Source organism: Centrocercus urophasianus, unplaced genomic scaffold, assembly GCF_019232065.1.
Source record: "Centrocercus urophasianus isolate 14NV4802_14NV808 unplaced genomic scaffold, USGS_Curo_1.0 seq_14, whole genome shotgun sequence".
Taxonomy (NCBI): Eukaryota; Metazoa; Chordata; class Aves; order Galliformes; family Phasianidae; genus Centrocercus; species Centrocercus urophasianus.
The window spans coordinates 23,946,601-23,965,617 of record NW_024884586.1 but is presented as its reverse complement, the minus strand read 5'-3'; the positions used below and the strand labels follow the sequence as shown (position 1 = coordinate 23,965,617).

The following is a 19,017-nucleotide window of genomic DNA, read 5'->3' as shown; positions in this document are numbered from 1 at the left end:
CCCTTCCCTCAGATATTTTGATGTTCACTACTTGACGTAAAAACATGCATGAGATACAGTATTTTGAGTTCTGCAGTAAGGTAAAGAATAGCAAAGGTTCAGGATGACGTGACACTGCCTGTGTATGAGCCCTAGTAGAAATTGCAAAAGCCTTGTTTAAGCTTACCTATTGTGCTGTAACATCTTTTGTGAATGAATGTTCTTAACAAAAGCAAGAGATAATGCTAATGAAGAACTGTGCTTGGGAATACCTTGAACAGTGTAATGGCAAAACAGTGTCTGTATTGTCTCAGCCACTGAATGCTGAAAAAATAATCTGAAAATGCCCAGCTTCCCAAGTTCTCTTGGTGTCCTCAGGCTCAAGAATGTAAATGTAGACTTGAGACTCACATATACGAGGTCAGTCCTGCAGAAGTGTCCCAAATGACAGACTCGAGGAAAATGAATATATGTTGTTAAGGTTTCTTTCTTTTAGATACAAACTCAGAGACAAAGTACAATTTTAACATTTTTTTTCTATTATAAATATTAAACTGATTTCTTACACTTTATATAAATGTTTACAGTCTGTACACTTTTTCAATCTTCATTAGTAGCACTGAAACAAAAATGGAGTAAAGATCAGTCCCCACAGGATAACAGATTGCTACTGTAACAAAGAATTCCAAAAGGTAATATTGTTTTGTATTTTCAAAAGTTTATGTAAGCTATTTTAAAGGCAGTGGTCTTCAGTATTAACATTAGCTCTGGCCTTTTCATTGTTAGATCATTCAGTCTACTTACTTTCATCTTTTAAGGATCAGAATTCATACTTAGAAAATAAACAGTAGTTGGGGTATGAACATTTCATTTTTTCTTCCTTTCTGTACGTGTATGAAACACAGCTGAGCCTGGAGAAAGAATAAAGGTGAGTGCTTTTCATTTATGTTAACTGTGACAAGATAATAGTTAAATGGTATTCAATACCAGTGCTTTCTGATGAGTCCTCTAAACAGCACTTAGTACTGTCATTATATCATTTTTCCTAGCATAAAGTAGCAGTAAGATCAACAGAGATGTGGGTGATTTTTGCTCAGTAGCTTTGTCAGTTTTATCAGTATCCTTGTATAGTCAGTATTTGCTATTAACACTATTATTTCATGCAGCAAAAAAGGAAGTTGCAAAGTAATAACAAGGGATTACCACCAAAACAAAGCAACAACAACAAAACACTGCAAGAGGCTTTGGGCAAACACCTTGAAGGTAATTGGAGAGCTTTGAAATTTTTCAGGTATCAATAAATTCATCTGAAGCAGTAAGTTTCCAGCATACATGAAGTATCATGTATGGATTCTGTAAGATGATCCTGCAAACAGATTGGGTCTAAGTCATTCTGTTTATAGGAACAGGGTGACAGAAAAGTAAGTTTTAATTTTAGACTGTACAAGTCTACAGTCTTGACTTGATTTTAAGCATTAAGTACTCAATGTTACTAACACAGTAACCTTTGGGTCAGTGTTGGCATTAGGGAACTTTCCAAATACTGATTTGTTAATTTTCTCCCTCTTCCACCCTCCTAGAATAGGCAAAGTGTGTGTGTATATATATGTATGCATACACACACACATGCAGAAATTCTGTTAGAATTGAAACCATAAGCAAGCAGTTTCCTTAGATGCACAAGATTTGCCAAATTTTGCTGCTCTTCTAAGGTATTTTCCAAATACACTGAAACATTTCCAACATTCATGCTGTTCCTTTTAATTGTTGTAGAAATAGACTTTTTATCTGCTAAGTGTGTATTAGAAATACTTCTCACTGTAGTCCTGCAGAGAGGACAAAAATCAAGAAGATCACAGAAAATTGGCAAAGCAAATGTGCAAATATGGTCTGAGAGCCTTTCTGGCTGCTTCACTGATCAAAGTGCAATTTCACGTTAACTGTTAATAATTCAGGTTTAGTGTATGAGGAACAAAAGTTTCACAATCTTCACAACAGCTAGATTTGTCATATGCATTTAAATTCTTCACAGATCATATTTATTTACAGTAAGATAACAGAAAGTCTAATACTACTATTACTACTACTCTCTCCCTGTATTTGTCTTTATTTAGTCATGGATGCAGACACAACTCAAGTTCTAACCAGGAACTTAGAACCAGTAGATTTGTAAGTAGTTTCAGATTGACTTTTAAAAAAATAAATAAAGTATTAATATGCTTGACAATTAATGACTGTAAGCTGGAAACAGAGCATACATCTAAGCCACTGAACACGAAGCACACATGCTGTAGTAAGGGGTCAACTAAAAATTTAATCTGTCATGGACTTTGTAAACTAATTTGCAAGTTTTGAAGAGCACTAAGTATATTACAGAAGTACAGAATGTCAGGGATTGGAAGGGAGCTCAAAAGATCATCTAGTCCAACCCCCCTGCTGGAGCACGAAAGTATGTTGTAAATAGATATGTTAATTTCAGCTTCTGCTGTTTAAATGCTCGATGCCATCCATTTTTTATAAAAGCAAGTGAGTTTTATACAATTCTAAGAATTATTGTGAAATGCAAATAAATTTTAAGATTGGCTCTTATGACTAAAAGATTCACCAGTAACTTGAAAGACGGATTTGTCATCTCCTAACAGTATGTACACATTGTAGTTCTAAGAAAACTACATTACCTCCCTAGCACCTTTCACTGTACAAAATCTACACACGTAAGAGCACAGTCACCTTGACTCTTCACCTAAAGTGCGTATGAAATCTATGAGGGAAACTGAATAAATCCTGGTTAGAACCGTAAGATGTTAGAAACTGGAATACAATATCCACTGCATTGAGATTGCTATGCAGTTTCCTTCATAATATGGTCCTTAAGATACGACTCAGAAGTTACAACACTGGTATGCACTTTGATGTTAAAAAAAATAGTCAATGTTATCCCTGCGTTATCTACAGTACAGGGACAGCAAGCTATCCGTTAAGCCCAGTGAGCAGTATTCCAAGCTGTAAACTGGAACACTGAAATGGAAGCTGAATTCACTCTCTCTAGTCTCTCTAGTCTCATGTTTTACCTTAAAGAAGTTTTAAAACTTTTGTCAGTATGCCATAACAAAGTCTAAAGATCAGCTTAACTACTTGTATTAATATTCAATATGCTAAACTCTAGAAATAAAGATGACTGTCTACGTAATGTTTTTAATTGGTTTCAGCCACAATGAGAAAGAACTCTCCCTCTTAATGGAATACAGATTTACTTAAATGCTTATCTCTATTGAGCGTTTGTTTCTACAAACCTGAATTTGGGCCAAATTTGAAGTGACAGTCTTATGAGTAGCTACTTAGAGCACTTGTAGCGTGAGATGTGCAGCCAAGTCACTGTAGAATCCACATGGTCCTCACGTACAAAAGCTTCAGGAACAGTGCCACTCCTTTCAAAAACAATCCCAGAAGATACTGTGTTCATTGTGCAGATGATGCTAACATACCTTAAATTGAAGGAATTCATTTATAGACTTGGGAGTGTGTTTTCAGTAGGGAAATGTATAGAATAAAGAGAGTATTTATGTTTTAAAATCTTTGGGAGTGTCTTTCCAGTTCACTTGGTAAAGCAGCTTTTCCACAATTGTTCCCTTCAGTCTTACATTCTTCCAGAAGAAGCTTCCCCTCATCTGCTAGGAGCAGTCTTTGTATTGTAGATTGTCAATAACATGATTTTTTCTCTGAATCGTAAGAGATTTAATTGTTTTATGTGCCTGCTCCAGTTGCATCTTTAAACCTTCATTGTCTGCCTTTAGAATATTTCTTTCCTAAGGAAACAAAAAAATAATGGTATTTGATTTTACATTTGTTTCAGGATTGTCTGGTTGTGCATGTAGGTTGACTGGCATAAAGATCAGTTGGTGCAGCTCTTAGCAGCAGGGAGCAGTATGTTATTTGACTGCTTTCTAAACTTGAAAGAAATTCAGGGCTACGAAAGTGATATTTGTTTTGTTTTTCTTGGGGGGTGAGGTGGGGGAGTGGAGAGGGCAACATGCCTAGACGTTTACCTACATAACTTTTTTTTCCAAAACCAAAATGCTGAAAGATAATTTGTAGGGACTATGCACTGAAAATAATTTTATCTTAATGAATTCTTATAGTTCTCTTCCTATCTGTCTCTAAGACAGTATCTATCTATCTCTGGACAGTAATAAGTCCAGAAAACTCAATGGGAATGTGACTGTCATTTTGTTTGCTTACAGAATGGCACAGATTAGTGCTTTAGGGACTGTCTAGGCACAGATTAGTGATTTAGGGACTGTCTACTACATGCTATAGCAGTTAAAAAAAAAAAAAAATACAGATCACATGTGCTCTGTGAATGAAAACTGAAAAGTGTGGACTGTGAATTTTGAAGGCAAATACAATAAATAGACTATTCTGAACCTGAGCTACAGAAATATCTAGTGAGGTATTCAAAATCCAAGATGGAATTAAATGAAGCTAATGTTTTGAGTACATGAAGATGCTCAAGATAGCAGTCTGGCTCCTGGGAGGAAAATGTCAGTTTCACTGTTTCTTTTAAGATGGGTCATGTTAAAATTTTGTGGAAGCCGTTAAAAATATTCACAACAGTTAAATTAGAACAAACTTATTTTTATCGCATATTAATCCAAAATGAGACCATGCCATGATTAAATAAGTAACCAGAAATACAAATATAAGATAGGTGTCAAGACATAGCTTTGCTGCTTTTCATATTCAGCAGTAGTCACTGCTTATTGATCTTACTGGGCTGGAATTTAGACATGACATTGAAAATCCAAATTTCAAGTAGATGAATAAACAGTGAGCAACTTGATGGAGATAGGATTATTTCACCCTGTTTTGTTCTGATTTCCTTTAAGAATATGCAAATCTGCAAGTATTTATATGGCTCTTAGAATTTAAATTTTGCAAAATCTTCTTTCTTAAAAAAAATACTTCTAAGTATTAGGAGCATCTTACTATCCTTTCAAAGCTCTTCCTTTTAGAAGCTTTGGTATATTCCTGTTGCTTATTATTTCAAGCCAAATAAGGAGCTTCAATCAAATGGTTCTAGACTGGTTTAGTATATTGTTTCATTATATAGGAGAAATGAAGCCATACAGTGTATAACAGATTATACTATATTGTAGAAAATTTGATGCTAGTGCACTGAGCTGATTTGCCAGCATTGTAATCCACGAGGAAATGAATACAGGCAACTACCCCATGCATTATCTAGAACAGTTGTTTCCGAAGTAGATTGAGATATTCATGTAAAGAATGTTTATTTTTTAACTAAAAATGTTAAAACTGTGAGATTTACAATTCTTTATTTAACTCGTGCATCTCTCTGAATGTTTTTTCTTCTGCATTCTCTAAAGTGCTGTGAATTTCTGGTTTTGTCTAACATTGCTGTTTTAAATTTGTATTAGAAGTCATTATCTTTAGCTACAAGTATTTTTGTTAAGGAAGTGTTTATCTGTTTTCAACATTATGCTGTACATAAATAGAAGACTGTCAAACATGTTAAAACACTTATTCAGCATTCCCAGTCTTGTATTACATGTGTGGAAGACAATTCCTTAAATATAACTCATTTTATGGAGTAATACCTTTTCCTAAGCAGTCGGACTGTGGTCACAGACTTCCTTGTCACTTCTAAGGAAGACAGGGATCAACATAATCATAGTAAAGTCTTCGGAACACATTCCCTAAGCCCTATACTACTACTTAAATTTCTATTTGAAGTGAAGCATTGCTGGAGGTAAAGAGACTAAGAATTCATGATGTTCATGAATTCTTCTCAGGGATTGTTCTGGCAATTAATTATACTTGAGAACAGTGACAGAATGACATCTTCCCACCCAGCCACATCCTCACACTCTTTACAGTACTGGTGTGTAAAACCAAATATGTTCCACTATGTACATACCCGCTCAAGTTCCTGGTATGAGGGTTTATAGCTGTGGTGCTCGTGATGCTCCTCCTTCGTTTTCTGACTGGATTCCTTGTTTTCCCATTTAACATATGCTTTTTTACGGCTTAGTAATGGGCTTGGACGTGGGGATGGTGGGATGGGCTGGAGATAAGGATTTTCTAGTATCCTTTTCTCTTTCTTCTCCATTGACCTATGTGATATATCAGCAGCCAGCAGTGTGGAGTCTGTCTGTATACCTTTATGAACTACGGCTGGTTTCAATCTTACTGAGATTTTCTGAGCTGAGGAGCCCATGAGCATAATAGTTCGGTCCTTGCTGTCTTCATTGTGTTCTACTACTCCATTTGGAAATGTGAATGGTCCTTCTTCTTGTCCTATAGAATATATATGGTAAATTGAGTCAAGAGGAGTTGTAGATTCCTAACACAAAGATATGTAAGTATCTACTTTATAGATTCCACATTGAAATCTTAGAATTGTACTAGTACAGCTGTTCCTTAATGTAACAACAGCAGTAAAAACAAGCATACCAAGACCTGCTTCTTACAAGATGGGAGAGTTAAGGAAAGCTGGCAACTCTTCATTTCATGGCATTTAAGTTCTCATGAGAATCTGGCTGAAGACTTACTGAATTCTTGTGGAATTTGTGCACCTTACCTTGTTTGGTGTGAGGTCTCCTAGAAATTTATTCACCTAAGACTTGAACTGGAATGCTTAGTTATAGTTATTAGGCTGATAAAACTCTGTAACTAACTAACAAAACTCGAAACAGTGCAGTACAACTTATCTTTAAAATAAAAGAAACAACTTAAAAATTATCTAGATCTTTTGAGCTTTTTAATGTGACCTTTCCTCACCATGGAATTGCTCTTTAACTGCTACTGTGCAGAGGCTTGAAGCAAGAGCAGATGTTGGGCTGCTGTCTGCAACAGAAGTTTTGTGTCTTCTCTTGCACTCTATCACAATCAGGTCTTTGCATTGCTTGTGGCAATTCATTCCACAATCTGTAAACAAATGAAAGTATACACAATTCAGTGTCTCTGTTGTGCTTAAGATAACTCTCACACTGAGTTTTCTGCCCAAGAAGCAGGGAAATGTTTGTGATCCCTACATGCATTACCTGAAACAACATAAACTAAGAAATCAACTCTCTTCCTTTGCTATACACCTCAAAGGCCTTTTCATTTTGAAAATATCAAATAGCAACATTCGGTTGCAACAGATTTCTGACTGTAGAGTTGCAGAGAAAGCAGATACCTGCATGAGGTGGAAAACCCTACAAAATACTTGAGTCTGTTATACAGTTGTCACAGAGAGTTGATGTTCTCATTCATCAGAATAGAAGGGTCTGTTCCTCAACCCTCTGGATTCAGTGAAGATTTGCAAAGAGTAGAACAGTTCATTCAGCTTTGCATTTCTTTTGGAGCATCAATCTGTCATCTTAATTTTAAGTCAGCCTTCTCCTCCTTTAGAAGCCAGATTAAATAGGTCTACAACAATAGATCTTGGAATGATCAGGGCTGGTTTTTTATTGTTTGTTTTTTTTCCTTTTTGTCATTCACCGTTAATTATAGATTAAATATAACAAAAGATAAAGATTCTTACCTTTGCATCTGAATCCTTGTTTAATTACTCCCCATAGCTGAAATTCAGACAAACAGAAAGGGTATTTATTTCTGCATGGTTTATACCTCCAGATATACAAATCTGCTAAAAGCTCCACTCAGTTCTGAAATGTGAGCGCCAGCAGAATACTTTGTTTTTCTATTCTTTTAATGGTAAAATCAAAATATGAACCATCTACCTCTTTATTATAAATATTTTGTTTAGCAGACAATATTTATATGTATGCTCCTTAATCACAAACAAAATAGCTTGACCTAGTCTCTAATGAATACATCAGCAGATCTGACAGCCCAAAGTAAAGCTGTGGAACTGGAGTAGATGGAGAATTTCACATCATCACTCTTGTTTGATCCCAGCTAAGCTAGGGAGCAGTAGGACTCAGTTTTACTAAATCTTCTTGTGCTAGGCAGAAATCATGTCACATCTGTACCAAACACGAGTTCATAAAATGATAGGATACCCTAAGTTGGAAGGGATTGACAAGGATCATTGACTCCAAATTCTTGCTCTGTATAGGACCACCCAGAATTCAAATCATATTTCTGACAGCATTGGCCAAATGGGGAGTCTATTCCAGCAAAGTGAAGAACCCTTTCCTAACACCTCAGCTGCCTGACGCAGCTCCATGCCATTCCCTCAGGTCCTGTCACTGTCAACAGAGAGCAGAGATCGCAGCTGCCCCTCTGAAGAGCTGCAGGCTGCCACGAGGCCTCTCCTCAGCTTCCTCTGCTCTGGGCTGAATAAACCAAGGGGCCTCAGGCATTCCACATCATCTGTTGCCTTCCAGACACTTGAGCTTTTTCATAGTCCTCCTTTGGATGGTCTCTAATAGCACAAATTCTAACAGCTCAGTGGAGTGGAAATCTCTGAATTTGGAAGTCTTGTCTAAGTGACATAGCCAAACACAAGAAAGGAGCTGTGTTTAAGCACGTAATACTACCATGACGGGAATGTATGAAAGGGCACATTACATAGCTACATGGGCAGCAGCCTTCTTTTCTTTGTAGGTTCACTGATGTTTTGTATAGGTTTTTGTAGGTCACATGAGGTAATTATCTGATAAAAACAGGTATTTGTCCAGACAATACTAACATAATTTGCCTTCAATTAAAAAAAAAAAAAAAAAAAAAAAAGAATAAAAAAGGAGAGCTTACAAATCCAGCACAGTTGTCACAGAAAGTAGGTCTTAAGTAAGTGGTCTCCTGAAAGTTGTGAGAAAAGCCAAGTCCTAATTTGGAATAGATTGAGCTAGCCCTCATAAAGTAAGCGGTTATTTCATCCCTGCTAATCAGACCTTCCCTGAAAATAAACAAGAAAAGTTGTTTGTGAAGCATCTGTTTTCTTAAAAGCAAAAGAATTAAACATACCTTTTCTTTACAGTTTATAATGGCAATATCTTAATTGACCAAAACCTGCAATGATATCAACAATTTTGTCAACTGCTCCCAAAGTTTACAGAAGCTTCTCTGCACATTATAATTTCAGCCTGTAAGGATAAATGAATAATCTGCATATGAGATGCAACTTCAAAACTATTTATTAGTTTTATTGATATTATTATCAGTTTTATTTTTCCGTGTTTTAAGGTGCTAAGAAGAACGTTCTTAATTTTTCCAAAATATACATTTGCCAATTCTGTTTTTGAGGGTCAGGTTCATTTTTTGAAAGTTATTCAGTGGTATATACTGTCATTCAAAAATATTCTATTTTTCTTTTATCTTTATTCTTCCTGCTACATCAACCACTGCTGTAAGCTCATTCACAAAACATTTGAATGATGCTTTTGTCAGTTATGTTTTTACTTTGCTGGTGAAGAGGATGACTTTATGATCCTAGTGATAGAAGAAGAGAAAACAAAACAAACAAGCCAGGGTTGATAAGCAGAACTGGGTGAAAGGAGATTTATGAGTACTCACGAGTCCTTAGCCATTACACAAAATGAGAATGGAAAACTGGCTGCTATCTTTTCAAATTCCTCTTGAGAAATGTAACCATCCTGATCGTGGTCGTAATTTTTGAAGACAGACTGTTTAAGATAATAATAGAATAGTTTATTACAAGGGTAGAAGCTTATTACATTCGCACTTCAGAAACTGTCCACAATATTTAGAGCATTCCTCTCCCACTTTCCCTCAATATCTATTAAATAATATAAGAGTTTTTATAATTACTATTTTTTTTATTGAGTCTAAAGAAGCATTATGATTTCCTGATTCTTAGGAAAATGCAGATAGGTGATAGGTCAACACAGACACAACTGAATGGTTCACTACACAAGGCTAGCTCTTATTTACACAGTTTGCTCCAAAAGTAATGCCTCTATGTATTTCCATGGAAACTACAACAGATAGAAGGAGCACAATAACACTATTTGTTGATAGAACAAGTTCTCAGCTACAAAACGCTATTTCTAACTTGGTCACCACCATTAGCTATGCATTTTAATCAGCAGTGAACAGAAGCCTGCATGCCATGCTCGTAAAAATCTGCACAGCACAGCCAACCCACTGTTTCACAGATGCTATGACAGTGCCACTGCTGATACACTCCACCCACCACCTCACTGTTCTTGCATTCCCTGTTTGGTCTGAATAAACATTCAGAAAGCATCAATGAATGTTAGTGGGTGCCATTTTTTTTACATGGGGGAAATCAGTGATACACCACCACACCATATGCACTTCCATGTCAGATGCCACTTTGTGTGACATCTCTTCCATTGCCATCTGTCACTTGGCAACAAAATGTAACACAATGTTGACAGAAGGTTCAACATCTACTGCCATACCACCAGCATCCACCACTGATGTCAAGGGCCAACATAATAAAATAGCAGGCATTACTTTCAGAGCGGACCTCATAGTTTCTCTTTAAGATCATCACTAAGGTCTACTTACACAACTTGTACTAATGCTTTCAATGATGGTCTCTCGACAAACTGCTGCAGCTGCCTGGCTTATTTGATCAGGTTAATGTTGTGTGAGAATCAGTTATATGAAGACTTATTTCTACTTGTGGAATGACATTACTGATTAGGTTGGTCCTGGAGCAAGGAGCATATGTAGGACAAATTTAGAAATACACTCCAAAATAGTATGTGTTTATCAAGGGATAACAAGCAAGTCTTTAGAAGAAAAAGAGATGATGCAGGAATGTAAAGAAAATCTTTACTTCTCTCCATGTTTCTGTTTTGAAATCAGTCACCAATAAAACTGATGACCCAAATGAGAAAAAAAAAAAAAAAAAAAAAAAAAAGCAATGGCTGCTAGTAACAAAGCTGTTGAGAGGTCTGCTTTCAGATTCTACCAGTAACATGATGTTGAAGACCCTGCTAGAGTGGGAATACCTGGCTGCTTGAAAGAATGACTCTGGAAGAATACAAATCAACTTTCACATTCCTGGCTGGCTTCTTAGTTATTTAAGGAATTTCCTCTCATACCCCACTGCTAATGCTGTTTGAAGGTAGCAGAAATATCCATTTTGTGCAGACAGAAGTGCTAACAAACTCAGCACAGTTTTGAATGTAGCAATAGCTTGTTTCTTTCTTTGCATCATTTGTACCCAGCAGTTAAGACTACAACTGAGATATAAGGTAAATGGTCCAACCATACTTACATCCACCATCCTCTGAACATGTTTGCTGACTGTTTTCGGATCAGGTTTTGGGGCTACTCCTGAGGCCCAGTCTGCCACTACTGGTGGTCTGGAAGGTGTCAAAGGCTACAATAAATTGAATGAAACTTTATTAGTACCTCACTAAAATATTTTTGGTATTATACTTCTTTCAATTGTGACAATGGACTATGAAATAAAGGACTGCAGAAATGGCTTCTCTGACACAAAGTCATATTTTTGATAATTTTGTCATACTTCAACTTCCTTGAATTGTCTTTTCTTAAATTGTCACAATTCTCTGACTGCCCTATAAATTCACGATTTTTTCCAAAACAGAATCAAAAACTGCAGCATAAAACTCACAAATTTGATCATTTGAATAGCAGAAGAATCTTAACTTAAAAGAACCAGTATTGATTTTCAAGAGGAAGCCTGATGCCTCTGTACAAGTAACTGCATTTGTGTTTCTTTTAGGAAACCTGATACGGCATCAAGTCTCACATGCACTCTCCTTTGTGTTTCATCACCAACCAAACATTTTTTTGCTTTAATGGATTTTGCTCAGTTTTGCTCCGTTTTCAGTTTTGCCGAAAATAAAATAAGATGAATGCAAGGGATATTAACTGCATTATTCATAAAGTTATTTTGTGAAGAATCTGGAAAGGTCCTTACAGCAGCTCGGTGACTTCTTGGCTCTCGTGCATATGAAAGTTCATAAATTTCATCTTCTGTGTAGTACAGATCAAGGGACAGCTGAAAATAAACAGAACATTAGCTTAATCCCAGAGCAGTTACTACTACTTGATTTACTTGTTCCTGGCCTGCATTCATATTTTTTGGTAGTCTGGTGTTTCAAGTTTGCACCTAGGAAAAAGAAAACAAAACAACGCTGCACAGGTGTTGAACATGATTTGAAATGGATGCATTTCTAAGTTCCAGTCTGTTGTTGCTATTGTCTGGAAATCTGTAACATTAACATTGCAAGTGACTGTAGGCATCAGCGTGTTAGTAAGTAACCTGAAAAAAACCTGTTACTGCCATGATATATTGATAGTTTTTCACACAATGTAATCACCAGCCCATGAAATTCAACATCAACTTCAATTCTCGTGAAACTTGTGTGAACCAGGTTGAATCAAGAAGTGCATGAGGAGGATGAAAGATGGACATGTATATATTTAGTTAGAATTTAACTATCAGCTGTAGTTATGCGGAGTGAGAAACATTATACTCAGATAAGTTCAGGAATTTGAAAAAGTTACCAAATGTACACCTTTGTTTATGGATGTGTCCTGCAAAATAGTATAGATAATAATGTACTGACTGGAAACAATTTCAAGCTAAGATTAAAAACTAGTAATGACAGTTTCTGAATATTTACATGAAAATAATCACATTAGAAATGTGACTGAATAGAAAAGCCACAGGCAAATGCATCACAAGTTTCGCTCTGTGGCAAGTTTGAAGGACATAAAATGTTGAAACACTATCTCCATAACAAAGTTATCCCAAAGTGTCAGTCAAGATGGTGACAGTCACATAAAATAAGAAATAAAATATACTGTTTAATCCAGATAACACATCAGACCATAGCTGAATAACATTACTCAACTTTTAGATGTGCAGCTTTCTTGTGAATAACTGAAAGAATTACTGGTATAGTAAAGTAATAATTTCAGATTCTTTCTTTCAGAAATCTAAATGTAGTTTCTGACACTCAAAAATTAGTTCAGTGTCAAGATACTTCTCTGAATAATTGACTAATGCGTTCAAGTGTCTCTTCAAACTGATTGCCTGTTGATAGGAAAGCAAAGGATACAGATTGTTGGGAAGAAAACAACAAAAAGCAAACAGGAACACTATGTGCCCAGGAATATTAGTTGATGGGAAACTCTTGTTTTAAAGTGATTATTTTATATCCTGTAATACATACTTACATGAAATTGTGGCCCTGGTTGCTCCTTAAAAGAACAAATAATCTCAAGTGCACAAGCATGTGCATGTTATCTACCAGATTTTTGCTGAAATAGAGCATGTAACCACAAACCAAAAGGAACGCTATATAGCTTATCCAATCTGAGATGCTTGATAGGGACAAACAAAACTAATAAACAAGAAAGGTAGAATTTCTATTTTAATAAAGAGGTAGTACTTAAATTTAAAAGGAGAAGCAAAATCTATTTTGTAGCATTTGCTAGGTAGTGTTAGTGTTATTTCCAAGATAGCACTGACTAAAGATGACTAGAAGTGTAATGAAACAACTATACATGACAGATTTTTATGTCAGATAGTTTCACAAGTACCAGAAGAAACCTGGCTGGAAATGTGGCATGTTTAACCCTTTCTTGAGTAACCCCCTCCATATAAACTTCCCAAATTTATATATTTTACAGGAGGCAGCCTTATATGCAATCTTCTGCTTTCATAATGCAGCAAGGGAAACTTTCTACCTTTCTTCCTGCTTAGGCTCAGTTAGCAGAGGATTCAGAGTGTTTCATTAGGGAAAGATCAGAGATACTGTATGCTATTGTCATGGAACAGAAATATGAATGTTTTCTTCTTTTATAGAAATAATTGGAAGCATATTGCTCGTGGCGTTTCTACCCTTGCTGCTTGGTAAATCAGCATCACTAGCTTTTTCTCCTCTTCTGCTACTGTAGACTTCCATAAGGAAAAAAATACAGAATCTTATAACATTAGGTATTTATAATTAATATAATTCTCTATTTAGTTCAGTTTGAGGCAATTGAAAATTATTTTAAATACTGAAGTATTTCTCTATTCCAATAGACTTACCGTAAGCAAATGAACAAGGTCCATATTAGCCTCCAGGGGAAGTGGCATTTCCTGGAGCTGTATTAGCTCATTTATGTGGTTATAGAGAGAGTACAGTTTGCATATGTTAATTTTTTTGTCCTCTAAGTAGTCTGGCATAGCCTCATGAAGTGATATCAAGTCTTTCAGGTGGACACCAAGGATTGGGATCTTAAAGTTAGTGCACTCATTATAAGCACGTCGATAACAGTCATAGTTTCTGCAAGATGAAAGCAGTTCTGTCATTTCATTAAACACCTAAAAATGAAAAGAAAATAGTCAAAAAATAAAATAAAAATCAAACTGTCAAAACTCTTTTAGTTCTACTTATATGCCACAGTAATTTCCCATGTTATTCTTATGTAGTTTGTTCACAGCAGCTCCCAAGGTGGACTTTTAAAATGTAAATCTTTAGGCTCCACATGAAATCTAGTTATTCACCTCACTTAAATTAATAACCTATTAATGCCAGTCTGTAATGCCAGTTTTCCTACATTCCCTATTTAGACAATGGAAAAAAAATACAACCCTCTAAAATCAAGGGGATGTGTCTGCAGATGTCGTGTCTCTGATCTTCCCAGAAGCAAGCGTCTTCACATTAAAATGTGAAATGTAATTCTCTGGCTCCCGAGTCACCAGTTGGAATTGCCACCTGAAACCCTATACTGTGCCACCATAATATGGACGGAATTCCTACAATTCAGGGTGGCATGTCAGTGCTTTGAAGAAAAACTTTTCCTTGAAAAGAAGAAAGAAACATACACTGTACCTTGTTGTGAAAGCCAAATGAATCCCAAGTCTAGCAATACATATATAGCAATATAAATACCTTCCTTAATTAAAACTATACAGGCATAAAGCTGCACTTTAATATTATAAAGTTAATAGGACAATGTTTTACTGTGATTTGTAGAGTTCTTTGTTTGGTTGGTTTCTTTTTTGTTTGTTTTTCTTTGTGGAACTTCCTGTTTACCCACTCAATTTTTAACCTTCAGAAGTCAGTCCTTTAATTAAATTTCAAAGTAAACTTTAAACTGGTAAAGCCACTACTTATCAGCCTTTATTTTCCGAGTTTTTATTAATATTTCCATAAAATGATGCAAAATGTTTTCCAAATGATGAGTAAATGTGCATTCCTCATGGTGAGTAAACTTGTACAAGCAACAACAACAACAAAACATGCCTTTAAAATAAGCTTGCTCAACTGGGTCAATGGATTTTAAGAAATGCAAGTGTTATCAGTGGAAGGGGATATTTCTGCTCTATATTACAGATATGCATTGTTCATTAAACCTGTTCATTATACTCTGTGACCAAAGCAGGTTTGTTAGATGCCCATATGAATTCTTTGAGGAGCCTAGTGGGGTGTATTAGTCTCTTAAGAGCAAATGATTAAAGCCATTTAATTGCTTAAAATAATAATAATAATAATAATGTTTTCTTAGTTTTAGTAGCTGGAATCTCAGCAAAATTATGACCACGTGCTTCTTATGGCTAAATTTGTTCAAGTCTGACTAGATAAAGTCTATCACAGGGAAAGATCAGATAAACAAAACTGATCTTTCCAGTATTAAAGTGCAGAGGTCTGTGTTTGAGTTTTATAGACTCAAGCTAGTCAGCAAAAGTTTTGTTCTTAGATGTTGTAGGAACTAATTGTCTGCTTTCACATTTCAATGCTAAACTGTACTTCTGTGTGCTTCTAAATGAAAACAGGTGTTTTCATATCCAGATATTAAACAGAAACTTTAAAGTAGCTCTACAAATCTATGAAGGAGACATTGAAAGTGTAGGAGTAACTGATGTTTGTAAAATGAAGTGACAAAAAAAAAAAGGGAACTCTTCCTTTTTTTTCCGTCTGCTCTATGTCATGTCTAACAAAGTGAACTTGTTTGTTTTTGTGTGAAGTGACCAAAAAAGTTCAAATCTACACGATTCGTAAAAGTTACAATACCAACCTTAATTACATCATGAGGAACACATGAGCTTGTTTCCTTGAGTCTGGAAATGGAACTGTGACAGAGACCTCCTATCACTGCCATTAATGTGTTGAAATTCTGCAACTGGTGAAGCTTCTGCGTTGACATACAAACAAATAGTATTCATTATTTAAAGCTTTAAGTTGTACCATATGTACAGCCAAATTCTGCATTTCCTCTACTATTCAGGACCAAAGTCTTAGAAGTTTTGTACCACAATCTATTTGACTTCATTCACTCCAGTACTGAAATTGTGATTTTGGTGAGTGTAACATTTATTTGTTACTAAATAACAATAATTCCACATATACAGCAAGTCTTCAAAGGACTCCTCAGTATTTCTCCTTCTTCCCACAGTCTGCAACAGCACTGTCCAATTTCTTGTTTATGGTCACAGACGGATTAGTATGCAAAAACCATCAGTAGAAGGATAGTTTTGCTTCTATCACATGAAGCATAAGTAGAAGCAATTGTACTTATGGCCAAAATAATCACAGCAGTTCATACATTGGAATGACAGGCATTTTCAACTTGACACTTCACAAATTGATTTGAAGAATATATTAATCTCATTTTTCTGTGAAAATACTTTCTTCAGAATGAATAGGAGAAAACTGTAGAGACTGAAGATACTGTGTATGGGGACTGTTAGGTCACAGCCTGAACCAGTGATTGAGCACTTGGAGAAGGGGTTTGACCAGCCTTGGGGGCACAGCTGCAAGCATTTCACTTGTGTGATCAGAAGGGGTGAACCCTCAGTTCCAAACCTCATTTAAGGGCTGGCAGCCACAAAGATGTTATCTCTACTTGGAGATTGCTTCCTTTGGGAGTTTCCTGTGGGTCCTGATTTTGGAAAGGGGTAAGTGATTCCTTCTTTATTATTGGACTGGCTGCTGATTTTCTTGGGTGCTCTGAAGCTGGTTAAAGGCAACTACAGTTGCTGCTGCCTATTCTTACATTGTAATATGTAAATACCTGGCATAAGACCATAGCATGGCACAAGTATGCATACTATATGTATGAAATGGAAGATCACTGCCAACTTCTCTTTCTCAGTTGACAGTGGGGGCAGGGGGAAAAGAAATTAAGGGACTGTTTCAGAGAAAGTCAAAGTATCGTGTATCAAAACTTAACTGACCTGTGCAACGTGAATGAACTTGATAAATACTTCAGCTCGAAGCTGTGGTGTAGGTCTACTGAGAACCATTAGCTGCACCCACTGAGAGATACCATTGCAAAGAGCAATTGATCTTTCCATTGTTGGATTCTCTTTCACACAGCTATTCACAATGTAGCTCTGATAATCTGAGAACTAAAAAAAAAAAAAAAATAAAAAAAAAATCATCTACCTCATGGTCTGTATGCAAATACAAATGAAATACTGAAGAACAAGGTAATTAGTGAACCATAAATGTTCATCGGTTTGAAACCTCTCCTTTGTTCTTTTCAAAGCAGAAAGCTCATAGTAATGGAATTAAAAGAATCTTTTCTTCATAATTTATATTGCATCATTGTACTGTGCATATCTCACAAGTCTCAACTCTCCCAGTGTCACTGGCTCTACAGAATCACTGAATTTAGTTCTCTATGAGGAAGATAATGCTTAAAATTTGGTTTAATCTGGTAATTCAGTGATAGTTTTAGATACATACATTGTAACTATAGCACTTCTACATTAAACTATTCTAACCAAACAAAATGAGTTCTATCAGATTTACATAAAACTGAGATGAGATTTCTTAGGAAAAGAGGACTACAGATTCTTTAATATTTTGATGCACCTTGTGAAGTTTTCTTATTTAACCAAGTGACCTAAAATAGTCTAGGGAACCCCTGTATATGACAAAGCATTGATATTTTCTTTGAAGCTGTTCTTCTCATTAAGATCAAAGAGAAGCAAATGTTTGTTTTCATAGATGCAGTGTCTATCTGATTCCTTGGTGTTTTTTTTTTTTTAATTTTTATTTATTTATTTTTTTTTTTAATTCTATTAGCAAGGATACACAAAGTGAATAATCAGAAAACATGATAGGGATACTTGTATGTACACTTTTTATAATGGACAATAATATTGACATCTTAAAAACTTTCATAGCTGTAATAGATGTGTTGTACATACATATTATATTTCTTTGGTTTAAGAAAGACACTGAGTGGCATTGATCCTTAAGGAAATATCATAAATGGTAAAACTGTTATTTGTTTCTTGCTTGTTCTTCCTCTGCTTTAACTTTTTCCTTTCTTCATTTAATAAATAACACTAATAACACTTTTTAAAAGTCAGAGGTGGCAGCAGATACCTGAATTAATCCTCTTACTAAATGAAAAACGGGATAAATCATAAGAACAGTAAGAAAACAATAAGTAGAGCTGTCTGTAAGATTTCACAGCACTTACAGTTATTGTTTGAATTCTGAACTACAGCCAGATTTGGCTGGATGTTGAAATTTAAGCAATTACACTGTAAGATAATTAATTATTCAATGTTTGACTACATAATTATCAATCTCATAGCAGTTTCAGTGTAATTATGGTTTGGTTAGGTTATATTTTGTTCTCAGTAGCTCTCTTCTTCCAAAAATGATTTTTTTTTTTTTTTTTCTAATGCTGAAAAAAAAAATCATATCTAGTACTTCTTAAAACTTCCAGAAAACTTTGGTGCAAGAATTTATTAGACTGGTTAGATATAAGCAGATTATTAGCAGCTGATACAGTGAAGAAGTCCAGGTACTTAAATAATGTAACAGCCTGATATTGCAGTGACTAATTAAAAAGCCTCAAGAGCAAAGCAGAATCAGAATGAACAGCTTAGACAGCTTAGACTGCCTGTTTTCTACAGCTTTATGTTGAAATGTTTTGCAGGTATGCTCATACTTGCAGTCAGTCCTTTGTGATTACCGCTCTCTGCACTTTCTTTGCTGCAAGATGCATAGTGTTTCATGGAAGTCTTTGCTAAATGCTATATATATTTTGAGGATCAGCTATTCCTCTCTGACTTTCAAATGACTGAGTAGTTATTCCAATGACTGATAACATTGCAGGCTATTTAAAATCTTTCTCCTA

At 35.5% G+C, this 19,017-nt stretch overlaps 1 protein-coding gene across 4 annotated transcripts in view; it reads right to left on the bottom strand.

Moving 5' to 3' along the window:
* Nucleotides 1-446: 446 nt before the first annotated feature.
* Nucleotides 447-19,017, bottom strand: part of RASGRP1 (RAS guanyl releasing protein 1) — a 39,424-nt gene continuing 20,853 nt past the window's right edge. For 3 of the 4 annotated variants that reach the window (XM_042813636.1, XM_042813637.1, XM_042813638.1), the window contains exons 7-17: nt 17,093-17,266; nt 15,934-16,050; nt 13,961-14,236; nt 11,837-11,917; nt 11,165-11,269; nt 9,466-9,575; nt 8,704-8,848; nt 7,529-7,565; nt 6,781-6,927; nt 5,918-6,297; nt 447-3,785 (exon numbers count right to left, since the gene is read on the bottom strand). In XM_042813636.1, the coding sequence (XP_042669570.1) occupies nt 3,651-3,785; nt 5,918-6,297; nt 6,781-6,927; nt 7,529-7,565; nt 8,704-8,848; nt 9,466-9,575; nt 11,165-11,269; nt 11,837-11,917; nt 13,961-14,236; nt 15,934-16,050; nt 17,093-17,266 (1,707 nt within the window). In that variant the 3' untranslated portion in view covers nt 447-3,650. The remainder of the gene's footprint in view (nt 3,786-5,917; nt 6,298-6,780; nt 6,928-7,528; nt 7,566-8,703; nt 8,849-9,465; nt 9,576-11,164; nt 11,270-11,836; nt 11,918-13,960; nt 14,237-15,933; nt 16,051-17,092; nt 17,267-19,017) is intronic. The other variant, XR_006167991.1, reaches the window with a different exon arrangement.